Here is a 23720-nt window from a genome sequence, read left to right as displayed (position 1 = left end):
CTTCATGTCCCTATCCCGCATAGCCTGCCTAAAATCCTAGGGTATTCACATGTGCCATCACCTAGGGCCAGGTCTCGGCTACACAGTGACATAGGTCCCTATGGTCCCCTTGCTCGTTTCTGCGAGAACGAGCCTTACATGTATGGTAGGGGTCAGTAGGGCTGATATTGCCCATACACGCACAATGTTGGGCTAAGGACGGGGCCAGACTAAAATCCTCGTAGTATTAACAGTTTCCCCGAATGTATCACACCGCCAGGTAACCCTTGGATACAGTGCCATTGGTCCCCTTGCTCGTTTTTAAGGCATCCGCACCATAACAGTGTCTGAATATGGGCCAAATTGGCACGGGGGGTCGAGTTCATGTCCCTATCCCGCATAGCCTGCCTAAAATCCTAGGGTATTCACATGTGCCATCACCTAGGGCCAGGTCTCGGCTACACAGTGACATAGGTCCCTATGGTCCCCTTGCTCGTTTCTGCGAGAACGAGCCTTACATGTATGGTAGGGGTCAGTAGGGCTGATATTGCCCATACACGCACAATGTTGGGCTAAGGACGGGGCCAGACTAAAATCCTCGTAGTATTAACAGTTTCCCCGAATGTATCACACCGCCAGGTAACCCTTGGATACAGTGCCATTGGTCCCCTTGCTCGTTTTTAAGGCATCCGCACCATAACAGTGTCTGAATATGGGCCAAATTGGCACGGGGGGTCGAGTTCATGTCCCTATCCCGCATAGCCTGCCTAAAATCCTAGGGTATTCACATGTGCCATCACCTAGGGCCAGGTCTCGGCTACACAGTGACATAGGTCCCTATGGTCCCCTTGCTCGTTTCTGCGAGAACGAGCCTTACATGTATGGTAGGGGTCAGTAGGGCTGATATTGCCCATACACGCACAATGTTGGGCTAAGGACGGGGCCAGACTAAAATCCTCGTAGTATTAACAGTTTCCCCGAATGTATCACACCGCCAGGTAACCCTTGGATACAGTGCCATTGGTCCCCTTGCTCGTTTTTAAGGCATCCGCACCATAACAGTGTCTGAATATGGGCCAAATTGGCACGGGGGGTCGAGTTCATGTCCCTATCCCGCATAGCCTGCCTAAAATCCTAGGGTATTCACATGTGCCATCACCTAGGGCCAGGTCTCGGCTACACAGTGACATAGGTCCCTATGGTCCCCTTGCTCGTTTCTGCGAGAACGAGCCTTACATGTATGGTAGGGGTCAGTAGGGCTGATATTGCCCATACACGCACAATGTTGGGCTAAGGACGGGGCCAGACTAAAATCCTCGTAGTATTAACAGTTTCCCCGAATGTATCACACCGCCAGGTAACCCTTGGATACAGTGCCATTGGTCCCCTTGCTCGTTTTTAAGGCATCCGCACCATAACAGTGTCTGAATATGGGCCAAATTGGCACGGGGGGTCGAGTTCATGTCCCTATCCCGCATAGCCTGCCTAAAATCCTAGGGTATTCACATGTGCCATCACCTAGGGCCAGGTCTCGGCTACACAGTGACATAGGTCCCTATGGTCCCCTTGCTCGTTTCTGCGAGAACGAGCCTTACATGTTTCTTCGAGATTAATGCTCTTATTGTATTGATTTTGATGGTGATACGGTGCTGGCACCGCATCCCCGCGGTGATATGGTGATACGGTGCTACGGTGCTAACTTCACGCACATTTTTATATGAACATAACTATTTGCCATTGAGTGTAAATCTCGTCATATAAACGGCCTATAAGAAGGTTTCAGACTCCATCCAGACCAATACATTCCAACAATTCTATGATAACGCACTTAATAATTACTTTGACGTTGATAGAAGGATGTTGAAATCCCTTGTACCAAATTAGTGTTAAAACAACGGTAAAACAACACCTGTAACGTCTCAAGACCAAAGACACGATATTTGGCTGCCGACCTTTGTACATACATACCACATTCCTGAATTCAATTGTCTCATTAATCTAAGAAAATGTCCAGACAATGAATATATTTATGTAAATTCGAGGCTTGAACCCATCGTTCAATGTCTCTGTTAGATCTGGCAATAATGTATAATATTTGATTCTCCGGTTTATATTGGTCCCCTCATTGTTCTGGACACGATTTGGTGTAAATACTCATAGCCTTGGCATAGAAAGCTCAACGCCTTGATATCTATTATAATGTTTTTAATGTTTTTTTTCATAATACAATAGACAATATGTCCATGAGTATACACATTATAAAACGTACATTAATTGTTAGACAAAATAAGTTATAGGTCGTAAGACATGATGTATTATCAGCGAAGAGGATATGTTTTCTACTCTTAACACATATGAAAAGTTTTTCGTAATTCGAACGCTTTATACACATACATCGCCAAATTTCTATTAACAACAGCTTTTTGAGAGGTCATCAACTCAATAAACTTAAACATATTCTGTCTTTTAAAGTAATATGGTTTGATATACATTTATCGTAGTTTAGCATACAATTGACATTCAAGTAAAAAGTGATATTCGTCTTCAAGAGTGTTACAAAATAAGCATGTTCTTTAATTATAAGGTGTTGCAATTTGTTTATGCTATCTACCTGTTTCGATGCTCAACATATCAGTTGACATTCTTAACCTATGACTTAGACAATGCATATCTATATTTTGTTATATTTACATTACACAAATAGGGTTGTAATTCAAATGACGATACATGTCAGGCTCTACTAGGCTCTCTGAGCTCAGACTGCCAAATTTGTATTTAATTATCAGTAGGTCTTCTTTTAAAAATACTTAAAACAAATTTATGTCACCAACACCTTGACTAAGCCATACATCATTAAAACCTAATGCTTGTAACAAATGTCTTACATTGTAAGACCAGTGTTTCCTTTCGTACGAGTCCTTGTTATATTTATCATTTCTAGCCGAATAAAACTGTATATGATTAACAAGAGTTTTCCCCATGCTGTCATTGATGTCATTCAGGCTTGGCATGAGATGGTTTGTTTGTCTCTGAATCGCTCGCTTGGACACATTATATGGAATCAAGCTTGTCTTTGTTTGTCTTTTTAAATATCTAGTCTAGATCTTGTAGACTATTTTTTATTTTCTGTAAGAGCGATGTGATTAAATCGTCTTACGATATGAATTGTCCCAGCATTGTTGCTATTTGATTTTCTCTCTTTGTTTGTTCTCTTCCACAAATGTCATACTGACAAAATTTCTTCTACCAAGCTGCTGAAATGTAATTAGTGTATTCCTTTATTATGAACAATCGACCTATACTTACTGAAATAGTCGTAATTTGTAAAGTGAAGCCTAAAAATATTCAATTTTGAAAACAAATGCTGTCATACTTTAATATATTATACAACAAAATAGTCTTTTTGGCGAACTACCATTGCAACAAGAAGTTTTTGCATCTTTATAAAATTGCGACTGCCGTGAGCCAGCCTCTTTCATGTCTGGAGCATGCTTTTAATATAAATGCTAAATCCATCCGCGGTCCTTGTGGCATACAATACAATTATGCAAGGTATGAACTCGCTAGTTAATTATTGAGAGCTAGTTCGTCTATGAAACAAATACATGAGCTGGTTATGATATTAATTTATACACAGCAACAACACATTGCAGGAAAGGACAGAAAAACTTAAACATGAATCATATTTTGTTTTTAAATGTAAGATCTCACGTCTAGGCTTCCAAACATGATTTCTTCTTTCAGATGTGCCTACTAAAGTCTATGTCCGAATCCTGATACAAACCATTTACTCCGTCACCGAGACTTCCATGGTAAGACGTATTCATTGCTTAAATAAAGCATTTATAAATGAATTTTATACAATATATAACAATATATAGTTATTTTCTTCAAAGTGCTTTTTAATGACAAGTTAGTGCTTATCAAGTTACTATATACAAACATTTAAACGTGTTTGACTAGAACATCTGATGTGGGTCATTACTGGTCACTGATTTTGATAAGAGCGGTGGCCACATAATTTACCATGTCTTGTTTTCGAAGAACAAACAGTCGAGGTATTCAGAAAGCCCTTGAGTCGCTGACAGCGTTTTTAACTTTAGATATAATGTTTGCCATAATAATTGTCGAGATATGCTCGAGTGAAAAACAGACGAATGTTGGCGATCTCTCCGTTCCGCTTTTGTTTAAAATGAGGAATGCCGTCTACTCACAAGATTGTCATTTTAAAAATAACGTATGTGCAGTCCTGAAGACGAGAGCAAAACTGTTTAAATTGAAAAATATCACCTTATTGAAATTTGTGATGTTGGTTTTCACGGCCATATTTACTTGAATGTTAATTCATGCAATGATCTGTCTTTAGCAATTAATACGATTGATAGCAAAATGCACGCAGCAGCACTAACATAAACGTATGAAATCATAAAAGTTTTTTGTTTTCCTTTTTAAGATCGTCTGTTTTTCGATGAATACAATTGTGGGTAGTATGTAAGTCTTGGTGTCGTTTGCGTGTTCTAAGGCGTCGTCGACGTCGTCGTTGTATTAAAAACACTTCAACCTGTACCATACCTCAACAACATTGTTCGGTATGCAAATGAAACATGGTTCACAAAATTGACAGAGACAATACACATATATACAACCAGGTCACTAATATTTATGCAAAAAGCTACAGAAACAAGCTCAGTAGCAAAAAGTTTAAACATAAACCCGGTTTAATGGCACTGGGTAAACGCCAAAGACATAGAACATAAAATCACAAACAAGAAACATAGAACAGCACAAAACCCCACAAACAGCACAGTGCATACTTACTATATATAAAAACTAGGTATTTTTATCAAGAATTGTTAGGTACCGCCCTGGAACGATCAGTAAAATGTAAATTTATAAACTTTATTTTTTATTATTGTACAAATATTCCCCTTTTGTGAGTTAAACATCAAAATAGACAAACGTTGGCGGTTCTCAACGATGTGGACGTTTCGAGCATATGGACAAAGCAGTTATGAAGGAAATGTTGGCTTAAACTTAATCCTTTTTTGTAAATGAGGATGTTAGGGATTATTAATGCCCTGCATACTCTTTTATTTCCATGGCGCCATATTATTGAATTGTATTCCAGTAATCTCGTAGATCATGCAAACAAACGTCTAGTTGGAATCAATAACACATGATAACAAAAGCTCCCAGATACACACTTATGAACACCTAACGCTATTTGTTTTCGTTTTTTACGTGACTTAAATTTGACATTAATTAATTAAACCTGTAACAAGGGGTATAGCTAGGTCCAAATTCCAAGTACTCCCACCAAGAATTGTTTAAAAAAAATGTCGGATAGGTGCAAGAGGGGGGGGGGGGGAGAAGGGTGACCCTTCCCGACGTCGAAAATTTGCGAATAACTTGGTTAAATATGTGCAACTTTATCTGATCACATTTCAGTGGATAAAGAAGGTGCAAAACATCTTAAGTATTTCGACTTTGTAATGTCAAAACATTATTTTAAAACAATCCATGTAATTAATTGTCAAATATAATTTTATATCTTGAACTACTTAATAATTGCATAGGCAATGGCTTTAAAAAAATAGTCAAATGCAGATCTAGATCTAGGCTTAAGCTCAAAGTTTTCTTGGAACCGTAGCAGTCGATAAGAAGAATTCTTTTTATGTCAGCTGAACGGTCCCAATCATATTTCTAACATACATTTCTGACGTAGCTTAAATGATTCCTAAATTAAGGCTATGAACTTTTCAATGAGTGTACAGAGCTCCAAGGATTCGATGTTTTATCCTTATTTTACATCCCAAGGATCAAGGATGATCTCGAAAACGCGTTAGCCAACGACTCTGTTCCATGGCACTGGAATCTGACCCTCGTCAGCCAAAGACCCAAAGCAGGGGGCGCGATTGCAATTGAGAAAATTTGTTCTGTAATAAGATTTCCACATATTTTTTTATAACAATGAGTTCATCTTGAATGTCTGGGAAAGTCTTGAAAGCTACATTTCTTTTCATTGTACAAATTTTAAAGATTAAATTTAAACTCCTTGTCAAGAAACTATAGAAAAAGCGCAATTTCCGTCTTCTAGAAAAGGATCAGGATAAGGCAGCCCAGATGTTGATGTAGCCGCCATTTTAAATATGTAAATCCCGCTATAAAAAATCGGTTTGTGGTAAAAAAGGGAAGCAACAGTACTTTTGATAATTTTTACATATTAAAGATACGTCAATATATAATACTCTGCCTTGTCTTGAAAACGGAACAGATAAATTTGCGGGGCTAACGCATTGTAGTTCTACCCTGTCTGAGGACTCAAGTTTAACATAATTCTTTGGCCATTTCAAATATTCATTTTTTTTTAAATCTAAGTACTCTCGGGAGTATGCCTGATGACGCGCCTGGAAACCATGCAATTGGTACGGTCCTTACAACGAGCAGTCAACAACCAAAGCACACTCTTGAAAGCCTAGATTTATTTGAGATTATTTCTAATTTCATCATTTGACGAATGTCTCCTTTCTTACACAATTTACGCAGATTGTCAGTGTCAAGATTAAGTGCTTTTCCATTTATATGCAAATGCGAATGATTGTTTTGTAGAGCATATGCAAAAATACCAATTAGCATCATGAATTCATGACGCAGACGAGAAACAAATGCCGCTTATCGGGAACATCGTGCTACGTAAAAGCTTACTCATAAGCTAAGAAATAAAACGATAATAAATAGTCTGCTCACCCTTATAACACAGTGATTGCTACCCCAACCGACGAGAAAAGCCTATATGTTCATTGTCAATATCGTATAGCTCATGCAATTTATATATTTTAAAGGCAACAACAACAACAACAACAACAACAACAACAACAACAACCACGAAAACGACAATAACAACATTTAAGTAATATTGTGCCATGCGTGAACTTTCAGGAGTACTCTATGGACATCTTCCTTCGTCAGAAGTGGGAGGACAGACGGCTCCGGTACGGGAACACATCTGAGCTGCCTTGGCTCGAACTGGACAACAAGATGATGGACAGAGTCTGGGTTTGTTTATGGGGTGGAAAATTACTGTATTTCCCACCCTTTTATCAACCACCCTCAAATCTAATTGGTACTACTCAAGTAATCGATTTCTGCCACCTCCTCATTCACATTTACATTTAAATAGTTAGTGTATCTGACCCTTATAATCAAGACAAGTCTTTTTCTTCCACGTCTCAGCTTACCTACCGTTACTTGATCCAAATCTTCATTCAGGCATTATACAAAACAACCCACCTTCTATCCCACCTCTTTAGCTTAATTGACCTCATCTTGGTCTTATAATATTATCATCCTCATACGCCTCTACATATTTGCTTCCTTTCCCTCTGTTCGCTATTTGCATTTTTCCCTTTTTCATAATACTTCTCTTGTAGTGTTTTCCTTTTTTGCACTACACTCTTATACAGTTTCTTTCTCGTCCTTTCCCTTCTCTTCGATATTGATGACTGTTTTACCTTCTTTATCTTCGTCATTCATATCCTCCTTTACATCATCCTTTCCTCCTCCATTTTTAAATTGTCATCATTTAGTTACCTTGATTTGAAAACAAATTAGGTACGCTCTACTGCATCCTGACTGTATCTATCTGTTTCAGGTTCCAGACACTTTTTTCCCGAACGAAAAGAGGGCGAGAGTTCACGACGTCACAGTTCCTAACAAAATGATGCATGTCTATAAGAATGGCACCGTGCTCTATAGTACGAGGTATCAAATGCACATCATATACAAATTCATTAGAAAATTGAATTACGGCAAACCCATACAATTGTTCATCAATATAGAACAAATAGACCGTTGGTTGTTTAGCCTAGGACATATAAGATTATGAATGTTATGATGGCATCTGAACATAAAAAAGTTGTTTTAATAAGTAAGCTTTATTAGTTCTGATGACTGATGTCAGGTACATGATTTGTACTGTTTTGAACATAAAGACTTATATCATTAGCTTGAAGATTTTTTTGACGTAAACAAGATCAATGTCCCCGGTGGTAATGTTAATGGTATCATTAGTAAATACTGTTGTTATAACTGTCTTTGTAGACAAAATTCAATGTGCTAAGATTAATCCTATATTCAAATAAATTTAATTTAAGCAAACTGGAAGGATAGATAGTTAGTTTATTCACTATAAGCTTACAGCCCATGAGTAATACATATTTCAAACAATAATAGAGAGAATAAAACATTTCCGGTACGCACAATGACACTTTTCTCACCATTTTTCATCAATTTCTATATCAGAAACACATATATTTTCAAAACGATTAACAATTGAATGTGAGAAGATGCAATCCAATTATATGTGAAAATGTTAATTCGGTTGAATAATCATTTATAGAAGCATTGCCTTATTCGAGGAATTTTTAAAATAATTTGCAAAGTTGACATTTTTTTTCATTTCTTGGGGTTATGTGTTGTTTATGCCATCGTCCCATTTCTATTTTGAGTATATGGGAAGTTAACCTAAGCATTGATAGGGCGTTCCTGTGATGTTTGCTGTGGATATTGTCTAGGTATAATTGGAAATTAAAGTTTGAGAATAATACATAAGAAGAAGCTCTTGAAGAGTCTCTCAACTCTTTATTCCATTTTTGCATAAACATATCTCTCGCTCTTTGTTTGAAGATATATAAAAAGTAATTAATGTTTCCGACACCTTGATTTAGCCAAAAGTCGTTTAACCCCATTGACTCTAGCATAAATTTGACTATATATGCCCAATTGAATTGACCGGTGTTGTCTTGTATATCTGATATCATTGTATTGTATTAAAGTTTTACGTATTTTCTGTCATTCGACATTGTCAATCTTAACCAGTATCTGATGATAGACGTCATTCGATAAACATAGAGAGGGGTTCTTCCCAATTCTCCATAAATAAAGTTGTTTTGTGTTGATAATTTTACTCCAAGTAAGTTTTTAAAGAAATAAAGATGCATTTTTTCTAGTGAATCTGCTCTTAGGAATCCCCATACTTCTGACCCATAGTTGAGTATAGGTAATATACGTTTGTCGAACAATGAAACGATGGGACTTAATTTGATGTAAGTAACTTTAGATAAATATTTCTTTAATTTAAAAATAACTTTAAGGGCTTGACCCCCAAGTGCTTCAAATGTTTTATTAAATGAACCGCCGGTAGAGAATGTGATTCCTAAATACGTGAATTTGTTAACAATCTCAATTTCACCATCTCCGTAAAAGAATTTGATATTATTTCGTAAATTTCCGCCTTTTCGGAATACCATGACCTTAGTTTTATTGACATTTTAAACCAGTTTCCACAGTAATTTCTGAGAATATTTAGTCCGTTTTGCAGTTCTACTTCTGAATTTGCAAATACCACTATATCGTCTGCGTAAAGCAGTAACAAGAGTTTTAATGTGTTTAAATTGACCCACTGCAAACATTTGAGTATACATTCTTCCTCTAAATCATAAATGTACATAGAACATATAAAATGGAATAAACACTCCCATTGTCTTGTACCAAGCGAGAAGACAAATGCCTCACTTAATTCATTTTTTTAACTTTATTTATGATTTAACATTACTATAAAGCGAGTATATTGTTTTCATCATATTTCCACGTATTCCGTATCTAATAAGTTTGTAGAAGATGTTACTTCCCACCAAAAGGTCAAAGGCCTTTTTAAATCTACGTAGCAGACATACTGTTTCTTATTTTGGTTTAGAATATGTTCAATGACACCATTAATGTCATAGATATTGTCAACTGTTCTCATATTTTTCATATTTTTCCTAAATCCTGCTTGCGCTTCAGTATAAATGGACTAATTTTCGGCCCATGTATTTAATCGATTACCTATTATTCTTGTAAAAAAAGCCCCTAAAGTACTTAGTAAGGTAATTCCCCTGTAATTTTCTGGAAGGTTTTGGTCCTCCTTCTTAAATAATGGTATAATGTAGTCTTCCGTCCATTGATTAGGGAAGTAACCTTGTTTCAATATATTATTAAATAGTGCACTGAAATAATTCGATAAGTAGGGAAAACCATGTTTAAGGAATTCATTTAATATAAGATCGGGTCCTCCCGAACGCCCGTTACTTAATTGAGAACATGCTTGTTTGATTTCATCATTTGAGATTCTGAGAACATTATTTGCAATACCCCATTTAGAAATCTGTTATTGAAATATTCTGTATCTTCATCCTCTTGATAGAAGACAGAGTTTTGGTCGTTGATAGATTTGAAATATTGTTCAAATTGAGAAAGAGTGGCGTTTAAAGAATTCTGTTTGTGATTTTGACAGTCTTTTAACATGATTCAATACATTTTTTGCATTTTTATATCTGGTATGCAATAGCTTCTCGGTGACGCTTTTGTCAAATTGATAGCGTTTAGACCACAGAAGTGTTTTATATTCGGTTCTAGTTTTAGTCATAGCTGTCCTATTGTTTGGCGAATCGTCGTTTCTGTATTTATTAAGTTTTTTGAAAAAATCTTTGCGTTTATCCTCGCATTCATTATCAAACCATTTGTTAGTTTTGTTACTAGACGGCCTGATGCGATGACCTGTCTGTTTCTTAAAAAGAGGGTCACATATGTTACCAAAATCTGCGTAAAACGTATTTAAGTTTTCTTCTAAGCTTTCAGTATTAGTTGCTCTTAACAAATTAGTTGTCTAATGTATCTAATTTTAATGTGAACGCTTCATTTCCCAGAGCAGATTGGAAATGTTCAATTTCGTCATTGTCCCATCTATAAAGATAATCTATGTTTCGTTTTGCACTATTTACCTCCCTTTCATTTACAGTGTCGCGATGGTTTGTACATGTATTTCGCCCTTTTAGTTATGAAAATGATTAAAGTATACGGCGTGTTTGATAGAAACATTTTTCCGAAAATGCTCGGGTGACATCGTCTGCTGACAAGAATTAAGTTTGTCAATTTGATACATACGTAAATGATTTAGATAAACAGTTGGCTTCAAAGTGACAAAATCGTCCCAAGTAATTGTACATATTGCTAGTCGTCACTTTGATGAACGTGAGAGGTTCGAAAGTACAGGTTTTCCCCAGAGAGTTTTTCTTGGTAATTTCAGGATATTGGATCAGATTTTTAATTAGAGCCCGTTCCATAACCTAACTCCTTAGTGCACCATGAATGCCCGAATCGTGAACATTGTATTCATTATATCATTGATAATACAAGTGTAGCCCTCCATTTCATAACACAGACATGCATTTCATAGCGCAATTGGTTACTAGGAACATAAAGCCATTTTCTCTGGTTTGTGTTTTATTCACATATCAAAACTGACATTTATTACACTCACTTCAGATATGAAATAGGATGTGATATATAGAAATGTTAAACGCAATATCATATCTTTGAATTCGCTTGCACCCAATGGCAACGAGAAAATGCATCGACCATTCGAGATTTATGTCTCCCATAAACCGGATCTCTCTCATCTAAAAGGGGAAATATTATAATAAGAAAATTTTAAGTAAAATGAGATCAAGAGTTCTAACAATTTCCTTGAGCACAAATTAACGTTTTCGTCTATAACTGTTCTAATCTTCAATTAATTTCTTTTAATATTTATCGAGAAATGGCTTGGACGAGGTTAATTCATACCAAAAGTGGACAAGGGAAAACAACTTTTGAACAAAGTACCACAGATCTCTATCAATCTATGTTCTTTGATTCAGTCTATTTATGCAAGTAGTTTCCGAGATTTGCTCCGGAAAAAAATGGTTTGTCCCATGAACATAAAATATATATGATAATTTCAGGTTGTCTCTGACGCTGAGTTGTTCTATGCAGTTACATAAATACCCCATGGACGTCCAGACTTGCCCCGTTTTACTGGCTAGCTGTAAGTCTGCTGAAATATCCTGATGTTAAGTTATTGAACATAAGCACATATAATTTGCAAAGTGCATTTTACTGAAGTGAGGACGGACGGAAATGGACACATTGGATATAAGTAATACAAAGGCCTTTATATCGGCATGACATCAGGCGAGAATGTCCTTTCTTCTTCGGCATCTATGATAAATATTTTATTGAAAAGAAGGAGTTAAATCACTCATGCTTTGAGCCTTGCAACTAATATCGGTTGTTCACCTTTGATAGCCTTTCACATCGATATCACAGCTAGCGAGCATGCGAACTGAATATTAGTAATAGCTTTAAATTTCAACAGACTAACTAAAGAGTGAAAACGGTTTTTATAAATAACAAACGTTATGTTTCATACCAGACGGTTACACAACTGACAACGTCATCTACCGATGGGACGGGCCTCATCCTGTGCGCTTGAATAACTTGGAAATGCCACACTTTGGCGCAAAAGTAGCTGACAACGCCTTTAGCGAGTCGTGCGAGGAAAGCTTTGGTGAAAGTAATGTGAACGCTTTAGTTTAACGATACGCTCTATAAGTGAAATTGAAAGTAAAAAATGTGTACAGAAAAATATTTCAACTACTCATGGGTCTTATAGGAAAGAACTCATTCCGTATGGTTGATAAATTGCATAAACATTTTTATTTAAGCTATTTAACTTCTGTGGTTGATATTTTTGCACCCATTTTCTTTTTTATTTCACCGTGTACTTTAGACTTAAACTAATATGTTTGAAAAAGACAGTACAGTGTATAACAGTGCTACAGGGTCCTTATGTTACATGTATATTAAAGACATGGGGTTTTGCAATCACACACACAGAAGATAGGGAATTCCCGACAAACTACAATGGTTCTATGTTTGATATTTCGTGAAATGGTATACCAACGTAACGTTCATTCTTATATTCGTTGGCTTGGAGATTGACAAATCAAACGTTTAGAAATATGATCAATTAATAACCATTTGTATTATTTCACTTTTAACACGGTTAGACACATCACATGTGAATTTGTCACTTTAGCGTCACCTCATGGTTGTGTTGTCAAAAAGAACCGCGGAGAACCGGTGTGGCAAGTTGGTTATTACCCCATAACTATCCGAATGGGTGTGATTCCCGGCCATCATTTGCCATGCTCAACTTCATTGCAGCACCGTAACATAAGCTGGACCATGTAAATTATTTATCAATTTGACTGCCTTTGAAATAATCGCACACATACAACAGTTTCTGCAGTCTTGATGGTCTGTAATAAAAAACAACTTAAACAATGTAACATAAGTTAAACATGACCTTATATGTTCATGACCTTCCATATTCCAGACAAGTTCGCGTGTATCCAGGGCTTCATTCAGCTGGACCGGAAGATGGGCTACTACATCGTTCAAGTGTTCGTGCCGTCCATCCTGATCGTGGTGCTCTCCTGGGTGTCCTTCTGGGTGGACCACGACGCCGTTCCCGCCCGCATCTCTCTTGGTGTCCTCACTGTTCTCACCATGACGACCCAGAGTTCCGGTGCACTCCAATCGCTCCCGCAGGTCTCATATGTGAAGGTAGCGATTGTGTTGCTTGCTTCGTCGTCGTTCCTACTGTGTTTTTGTACCATCAATGATCACTGATTATCTTCCTCATTCAAACGTTTTTAGGAAATTAGTATTTCGCGAATGGAATACGTTTTGAGCGGCCCTTTTAAGCCTATTGGTAAAACTGATGTAACTGGATATATCTTTTAATATTGGACTGCATCAAGTTAGTTTCACCATATGTTTTTTGCATAAACATATGCTGTTCCACAAAGTTGTCATTTGTTTTAAATTGAAGAGCCATAACGTTTAAGTCTGTGGATGCTATCTAGCAGGTTATTTTTGCTTGGTATTTTTGCTTGATCGTTTTTAAACACTGCTACCAACTTAGATAACGATTGGATAAACATTGTTCTTATACGAAACTATTACAAACTAACCATGCACTTTTAGTAATTTGTTTACAATTCGAGTCAAGCTGTTTATCGAAAGCTCTGTGGCCGTTTGCTACAATAACTTCATTCAGCGTAAGTAACACTGCTTTCAATTTACAGGCAATAGACGTGTGGATGTTTACGTGTCTGATATTCGTGTTTGTAGCGTTGGTCGAATACTCGTACGTCAACGTTGTGGCACGTCGAGCACTGAAGGGGCACTCACTTGCACGGGACCGAGCCTTAAAACTACAACCGGTACGTGCATGTAAGGGTGGGGAAAACAGTCGATGACGACTTTGAAACAGAATAATCATGTTTCAGTAATTTCCCGTATTTGTTCTAAAGTAGCCTTCACCTTTATATAGATATACTTAAACGAATAAACCATTACAATATCTGTTATTCATTGACACTCTCACTTACACTCAAATTGATGACTAGCATATTTTTTTCGTACTTTACAGTTGACAAAAGAACGCACGTGTAACAAAACGGTTACTTATTTCCCTCGAATACCGTATTTCTAACCATTTAAAGAGTATAACCATTACGCCAACAGGCGTGTACTGTTAATTTTACTTAAGACAAATTTGTCATGTCTTGCAGGACAATATCAAGCAGGGTGACCAGACCGGAGAGAGCGTTGGTAACATTGCGGCCCGGAGGGTAGACAAACTCTCGCGTCTGCTCTTCCCTGTGACCTTCCTCGTGTTTAACCTCGTGTTCTGGATCTACTACTCACTTGTGTCATTTCATACCAGCAGCAGCGGCCCGTCCGAGAATCTGGAGGAATAACAGGAAGGTCACCATTATGCATACACCTAGTTGGAACGCCCTCCTGACAAATTATCTAGAGCCATTGAACGTATCTCGTGCGATTTACACGTGGACCGAATTTACAATTTTGGATAAGGATTGAGCAGCCAGGAGTCCAAAAGTTGGGAGTCTGCGTTTGACGATGATACATTTCCCTAACTCCGATGTATGGATTAAACCGAGGACAATGGAATCACTATTTGTAATTTCGGTTAAAGGGCGGCGTTTGCTATCTTTGTTTTACATTTCTTTCATGTAGGTGCTTGTATAGGCCAGTTTGGTGCACACGTTAGAACCTTGCTCAATCTAATGTGCAATATGTATCTTTATTTTACCTTTGTGAGAATACATTTTTTTAACAGTTGACGTTAATATATTTTGTCGATTAGGTTAATTCTAGTCGTATGTATTGTTTCTTTTAATTATTTGATCAACAATTTCAAATCACAGAGAATATCATTTCTATCAATCCTACAAGCAATAATGTGTAGAAGTAATAACTTTTGCACGTGTAATTTAATATTATTGTTTAATTACTAATAGATACAACTAGTCACATACCGGGCCATTACCTCTACTAACTGATACTTCAGTTTTGTTGGTGCACGTGTATAATGTTATTATCATGCTGTTTAACAGTCAGTTTCGGTCTTTGACGTATTTGTTACAATTGATTTGTTTTGCTTATTATTTGATAAATCAAAAACTGAAATGTTCCATTCTTTAACCTCATATTTATAATTGTTTCGACCAATACCGCGGTTACTCTTACCGTAGCCGTAACAGCATTTCATTAATAATTTACTCAGAATCACCAAACGAAATTTAAATATAATCATAAAGAATAGCCCACATTTGTTTGTAACGACAACCAGCTATGGAATATTAATGTTCTCCATGTCATTGTAAATTTAACTGTGGACAAACCGTCAAAACAATTTGTGTGCAAAATGCTTTGAGAGAAAGAGATTTGTCCTTTTCACTTAATGGAACTGATTGATGTTTTTTTTTTTCTCTTTGACGTGCTCTAACTGGCAAGGCTCGTTACAGACTCGAGGCAAGCGTGTATTAATGTCAAATTCTACAAATTTATTTTATCCCCTATGCCGGCAACTTGGGATATGCATGCTAACCGCGATATAATTTGGTATGCAAGTTGATAAATATCTGCTTACACTTTCTGGAATTGATGGATGAAAATATAATGTTGTTTCGAATAGAAACAATTTCTGTGACCAATAGGTATTTTCCAGATAAACGTTTTTAATTTGGATAATGGTTTTGATTAATGCGATTTACACAAACATCACCTTTTGTAGCTCTACAACCTCTAGATTCGCATGATTATAATGTATAATAAATGGTTTACTAATGATATATCAATACTTAATTAGTTCATAGGCACTACTGTTGACATTACAAGAAGTGGCAATTACAAGTTTTCCAACACATCTTGAATAAAGCTAGTTGGTACAAGTACGAAATTGATCTGCGCAAAACAAAATCGTACTAGCAAGTTGAACGGCGACGCTGAACTCCCTGCTTGGTCTGGAGGAGGGAGTTTCCGGTCCTTCCGCCACAAACCGCTCTTAATATGACTCAAGCATCGCCCCAGACTTCGAACTAGGTACTGTGCATAGTTCTTAAATATGAACTAAGTTTTAGTTTTAATAATAACAAAGTCACTTCATGCTTAACAAATTATGACTTAACGATTGACCTTTAACACCGCGTCTCCATGATAAAAGTGGGTAATATAAATTTCTTGCATTAATCGAAAGCGCAGCGTACACATAGATGTTAAAATCAGCAAGAGTCAGCGAGAGTATTTGAATGATGGCTTGAATTAATGTTAAGTGGTAATTGGTTCCCTTTTTATGTCGTTAATGCCTTTTACGATATGAATATTCCTCAGCATTGTTATAATTTATATTCTATTTATTTATAATGTTTCACAGATTTCAGCAGGGAATGGGCCTTACCTAGAGTTCCTGGGGTGCGGAGGCATTTGGCGGGGGTTTCACCAGCAGTTCGTCTGCCCGGGCTTGGCTGGACCGAAAGTTAAAGTCCCCGCTATTCCCGGACCTGGGGGCATTATAAACGAAGCCTAAATGTCGAAGCCAGGCCTAACAACGTGAGAGGGTCCCTTGTGTCGATGTGCAGATAATGATTTGATTGTTTATGATTAATCTCTCCGCTGTCCTAGCTTGTGCCTTATAAGACATTTATACAGGATATGAATTCACTAAAAATAAGTGGACTTATAGAGATTTTCAACAACAATCCGTTGGCCATTCCCCCAAAGTCTTTTTCGATAACTCCAAAGCTGATCATGGATATCAAATCTCTACATAAAAAACTAATATTTGTACCAGCTGATAAAGCAGCTAATAATGTAATCATATTTTGACGTTTTTATTCTGTAAATACTATTATAATTGAAGAGTTACAATCTTCTAGAACTTACATTTCTAGCCAACTCGATGAAGAAAGTGTTATTAAAAATCATATTGATTCTAATGCTAAATTTCAAGTTCCTTTGAATGATGATCATAAAAACATTCCTACAATACACTGGTTTCCTAAAATGCATAAAAATCCGTAAAAATCACGATTTATTGTTTACTCCATTTCTTGTTCTACTAAACAAGTTTCAATTTTACTAACATGCTGCTAAACAGCTATAAAGTTTCATGTGAAAAAATACTGTAGCAAAGTTTATGAGTATTCTGTGATTAATCTCTTTTGGTCTATCAATAATTCTTTAGATTTAGTTAATGATTTTGAAAATAGACGATATAAGGTATCAGTGCTTAATACTTATGACTTTTCAACGCTCTATACATCTATTCCACAATCTTTAGTTACAAACAATTTGACTCCTCTTATCGAAAAAAACTTTTGCGAGGGAGAAAACTACCTACATGGCAGTTAATGTTAAAAAAACTTTTTTTACTAATGATCGCTCAGATAAATATATCTATTGGACATGCACAGATGTCATTGAAGTTTTAGATTTTGTACTCAATAATTATTTTCTAAAATTCGGTAAATGTTTATATAAGCAAACGATTGGAATTCCAATGGGTGCCAATTATGAACCTTTACCTGCAGACCTCTTTTTATACTGCCATGAAAGTGAATATATGTTGAAATTATCTAAGTCTGGAGATCTAGCTCTTGTTGATAAATTCAATAGCACTTTTAGATATATTGATGATATTCTAAGTTAAGATATTTTTGTGTTTACAGATAACATTCATTCGATATACCCTTCACAATTGCAACTTAATACATCCGTTTTAAAAGCATCCTATTTAGATCTGCAACTCGAAGTAAAGGAAGATATATTGAGTATCAATCTTTATGATAAACGTGATGATTTTAATTTTAAAATACTAAATTACCCTTCTTTAGATGGTGATGTTCCTAGTTCACCATCATATGGTGTTTTTATTGCACAGTTGATAAAATTTGCGAGAATATGTACAGATGTTAGTAATTTCAGCTCTCGCAGTAAACTTATGACGCAAGAACTTCTAAAACAGGGTTTCAGATATTATAAATTAAGGAAAACTTTCTCAAAATTTGTTAATGGTCATTATAATATAATATCAAAGTACAATACTAGGCTTAAATCCCTGATTGCTAATAATATTGCTTATCCCGATTTTTATGGTGATGTTTTTAAGAAAATTCGTAAAATTAAAATGTTTCCAGCAGGAAGTTGGGCAGATAGACTTAATGAATTACTTGGATTTTATTCAAACCGTGGGTATAAAGGTACTATTTTAAAGAGCACTTGCCTTCTAGTTGTTGAAGATGAATACTTGAAACAAAATATAGGGTTGAATATAGCATTCTTTCATAACTAAACTTTCAGTGCTTTATCTCTTTAGAGAGCGGTATTTCAGAAACGCGACTAGTCGCCTGACACGACATATTGAACATGAATATATTAATACACACCACCTGCGTAGCATCAGAACTACTTACGTTTAATGTGGGGCGTCAAGTACTTGCTTATGTGTATTTAACGCGTTATTGCCCTTTTTATGACAAACATTGCGTGTTACTCTTAGTATAGCTGTACTTGCAATTTGGTGAGTTTTATTGAACAAAATAATGAAAAATAATGAAAGTATAGCATTTACATACGAAGTCATTCTACCCTACAACCAATAGTAAGCTACACCACATGTTTGCACCCTGTGTGACGTCACACATATCCCGGCAATAAAGACTGACCCGGCAATCCCCGGCAAATAACATATTTTATGAATGAAAGCTATTAAGAAATAAATCATACGCGGTAAAAGAGTTCATGTCATTTGCTATTTTGTTAAATAGCTTTTATGTTTCGAATGATTTATTTTCAGTAGCAATCGAACTATTGTATTTGTTTGAGTAAGTTATTTGGATTATAACTATCACAGTGTTTCAACGTTATGCCTATTGTTATTTTGCACTATAGGGTGTAGTTTTTAAAGTCATACACAATATGGCGGCGATTATGCGGAAATGAAATTGAATGTTACTTCGAACACGTTCCTCTACAAAATAACCGACATGTATTTAGTGTTATTGCTTCAACATCAGTCGAAGCAAAAATGGCATCAATGTATGCGTCTAAAAATGTTAAATTTAGATGGAGACAATCCAGAAAGAGATGCCAGGAAGTGATCGATATCGGACACGAAGGTACAAGTACATTATTCTGAAATAATACACGTTTTATACGGGATTCTTCCAATCCCTAACGTCGAAACGGGTTTGTGCACAAAGCGGGGGTGTTTGAAAAATACTGAAATTGTATTAAGTGAAGTATTTTATGGTTGAAATGGATAATAAAGGTTTTTATTCATATTTTACCATTGAATTGTAAAGCTATTTTGCAAAAAACAACAACAAGCATTTAATGCATTAAAACACATTATTTACCTTACTCCATTAAAAGGAAAGTTGACTGACACAGACAACAATTATGCCTAGCGGAACATCTTGACCCAATTGTAATAATTTAGCCACCTCCGACAAGCTTCGTGATAATACAATCGTAACAACTCGGCCATGGTCTAACAGAATCCGGGTCAACTCGGCCAAATTACCTTTTCGGCCCAGTTACCATTTCGGCCTACTTTTTGTATTGTTATTATTATACTCATATTTATTTGTGAATATGTATATAAGACGACAGTAATGTTGTACATATTTTTTCAGACATTCTATTTCCTCAAGAGACAAAATGAAAGAACGAATGAGAAATATGATGTATTAAAATATTTATTTCCGAATCTAATACACTCTACTGCAACCAACACACATTGAATAATAAAACCTAACAATAATTGTTGATCTCTACAAATCCGCAAATGACATCATCACATCCCTACACATCTTGGACGCCTGTCTGTACTCGTCTTAGGAGATCCCTGAAAAATATCATTTCATGCATGTATCGTATCATTATTATTATTAAAACTAAATTGAAATATAAAATTGACCACAGTATAAACATGTGAAACATGCATTTTTGGGCGTCCTTGTCCCTTTTTCTTTGACAAGTTGCGGTATCAATAATGAAATGACATCCTGACACGTGCCAATACATTACCGTAAGTGACACTCCAATTAAAGTAACACAATTTACTAAAAATAATTTAGCAACAGTCTTGTTCATGAACATATCATATCAGTAAGTTTATTATAATCATACATAATCTGAATACATATAGTTCTAAATATAATCATGTTCATGCAAATACAAAACTTCTAACCTGCTCCGCAAGTTCTGTGTTGCCATCGCTGGCACCAGTCAAAATCCACAGCCTGCTGACGTTGCCTAACTGTGTTACAAACTCAGGTAAAATAATTAGCTTTAATTTGTTTAAAAACATCATTAACATTCTTTGAAATTTTCAATTATCAAAGGTGTTGTCGGCGTTCAGTTAAACACTCTCACACGGCTCTAAATAATTGCGCAAACTTAGGTGTGAACAACTTAGTACCATAGACACGCTTTCCTTTCAAAAGAAGGCCGAAAAGGACTAGGCCGAAATGGTAATTGGGCCGAGTTGACCCGACATCGCCTAACAATCGGAACACCTCTACCAACAGGAATTGACTATCTCGAAGCTTACCGAAGATGGCATGTTGTTACAATTGATGGCCGATATGTTCCGATTGTTGTAAAATTGTGAACTGCAGCCTTGCAGGTGCCCTTCATGTATATATTGTTATGTTTTGACAGAATGAAGTGAAGAAAAAACCCATCAAGCTCATAATTATTTGCTGGATATTACTTTTTGGTTACGGAATTTATATTAAATAACATTATCTGGTAATATTTCTTGTTTGTATGATATGTTATAGAAGCAATATGCTTTAACTCGGAATCCCGATCGGAATAACTACCCACTTTTCGTACAAAACAATTTGTACGTGAAGAATTTGCTGTATCAAAAATCGTAAAAAAATCTTTCAACGTACAATTATTTGGACTAGAAGGTACACCAAGCTGATCTACATCTCTTAGTCTTAATATTTGTACGATGACGGACTCTTTTTACGACGAAAAAAATAAAATATATATACATTATATATATGTGGCAAATCCTTCACTACAACATCTTTATGTTACTTTCAATTCAGAGTTGATTATTCACTAAAATTATTTCGCATTTTTAATTGTTGTTTAACCGGAAACGTCTCAACCATCAAAAAAGAACATATGTGCTTCAATAGTCTAAAAAAAATAGACGTGTTATATGGGATTCTTCCAATCCTTAACGTCTAATCGGGTTTGTGCAAATCAGGGTGGGGTTTGAAAGATATTGAAATCGTAGTTAGATAAGTATTATATGTTTGAAATAGATATTAAAGGTTTATATTCATAGTTTAGTTATTACCATATAAGTGCAACATTTTTTTTCACAAAAAAGCATTTCATGCATTTAAACACAACCATTTTACCTAGCAACTCGACCATCTCAGGTAAACTTCGAGAGACCAATCACCTTTTGTATATATAATCGTAACAATTTGGCCATGGCCAAAAGGCTCCGATTGTTGTAAATATATGCACCCCAGCCTTGCAGGTGCTCTTCATGTATAACAGTTTATATCATTAAGTTTTGACAGTATGAAATAAAAAAAAAACACTCATCAAACTCATAATAATACGTCAGTTTTTATTTTTTGTGTACATCATTCATATGTTAGATATTTATCTGACCCGGAATCCCAATCGGAATAGCTACCCACTTTTTGGCTTCAAGTGTTTGGTTTATACTAATTTTTTTTAGCTCGATTGTGACGAAAGCTGATAGCTTATAGAATCACTCTCGAGTCCGTTTCCTGGGCAGAAACCAGTACTGTGTCCTTTTTTTGAGAAGCTATGAGAAAGTACCCCTGGTGGGGATCGAACCCACAACCTCTTGGGTGAGAGGCGGACACCTATACCACTAGACCACTCTCACCCTCTTCAAGTGTTTGGTTTATTGTCTTTATAATGTATAATGCACCTGTCAATTGTAGAGCCAAGCTGGGAACTGCCTAAAAATCAGTTACCCGGTTAGCTCAGTTTGAAAGATCTCCATGCAAGTGTAAACATGGTTGTGGGTTCAAGCACCATACCAGTAGCATCTTTTCTCACAGGTTTACTTTAGAACCCATCATCCAGGGGTTGACAATTATGATTTTTTTTATTAAATATTACAGGCCATGTTCTTTTGTAAATTTTCAGATTGAGAAGTGCCTGGATACAGGGCTAGTATTGCTAACATCATCTGATACAATCAACTGGAACAAAGCTGAAATAGCTACCTGACCTGACTTAAAAATCGGATTGCAATACATCAGACTAGAAGATTATAAGTATTGAGATGGACAAAATGAAATCTGAGCCTACCAAAGCTGACAGATTGCACAAGAAACACATAAATGCAGGTATTTGCTGAGATATTGTAATTATTTTTTGAAACTTCTCATTCATTTAGGAAGTTCAGTTGAAACAGAGTTGGCAAAAAAAAAATGAACAAAGGTATATACATTTTGAATTCTAGTTCAAATGAGAACTTTAGTGGCCAGCACAGAATGGTAAAATGCTAGTCTACCAATATGAATGTGCCTGGTTTGAATCAGTAAAGCTGATGAATGTACTGGTTGTGTAGCCAGGATGTGAATAGGTCTGCAGTTGGCTGATGATGCATATCACTTTAAATGCTTAAGCGGCACTCTCACAGATTGTCTGTTTTACCAACTCTTTTTTTATTTCTTGGTCTTGTAATGATTTTTTATGCGAGTTTCTGAACACTGGTCATAACAGACAACTGGAAAAAGTGGATCGCTGCTTTCTTATATTAATTCAGTCAAAAAAGACCAATTTATGTGAAAATGCATGTTAACCATTCATATAAGATTGCTGACAATAAGTTAGTCAGAAAATGTGTATATATAAGTTCAAAATGTTTAATGCATTTTTCTTAAACCGTTAGTAACCCTTTAAGACATAAAACCTTAGTTTTCGACCTGAAATACGGAAGTCTGCAATCTAATATTTTGTCAGTAGTCTTATATCACTGATTTGCAGATATTTGCAAAAAATAAGTCATTCAAAGACAAAAAATACAAAAGTTGTAAAAATAGTTAATTTGTGAAAGTGCAGCTTTAAATGACTAAATGTTTTGATTTGGCTTAATTCTCACCTAAAATTCTATAGTTTTGTGACATCTAAATGGTTTGTTTTTAACAACATTACATGTGCATATGTATAAATTTGTTCTTAAATTTGAAATTTAGTTTGGAAGATTAATTCTCTGGAAAGTAGAAAAGGGCATGTAACATACTGTTATCCCTGCCATGACAGAAACCATATTGAGGAGCTGGTCCACCTGTAGGAAGAATTGCGCTATTGGTTGGAGCAGCACCATTCCCTGGCCTTACACCAGCACTTAGTATGTCATAGGGAGCATTTCTGAGCAGTTATGGATACCACTAACTATGCAGGTATATCATAATCAAAAACTTTGT

General features: G+C 35.9%; 1 protein-coding gene across 1 annotated transcript; it reads left to right on the top strand.

Annotated features, from left to right (window-relative positions):
• Positions 1-3727: 3727 nt before the first annotated feature.
• On the top strand, positions 3728-15402 carry LOC128227549 (glycine receptor subunit alpha-2-like). Its single transcript, XM_052938200.1, has 8 exons — positions 3728-3791; positions 6919-7035; positions 7631-7740; positions 11802-11884; positions 12272-12412; positions 13238-13467; positions 13992-14129; positions 14481-15402. Exons 1-8 carry the CDS (start codon positions 3789-3791, stop codon positions 14667-14669), a joined length of 1011 nt encoding a protein of 336 aa, XP_052794160.1. The 5' UTR covers positions 3728-3788; the 3' UTR covers positions 14670-15402.
• Positions 15403-23720: the final 8318 nt, after the last annotated feature.

Source organism: Mya arenaria, chromosome 3 (genome assembly GCF_026914265.1).
Source record: "Mya arenaria isolate MELC-2E11 chromosome 3, ASM2691426v1".
NCBI classification, from domain to species: Eukaryota; Metazoa; Mollusca; class Bivalvia; order Myida; family Myidae; genus Mya; species Mya arenaria.
This window is presented reverse-complemented; position numbering and strand designations above follow the sequence as displayed.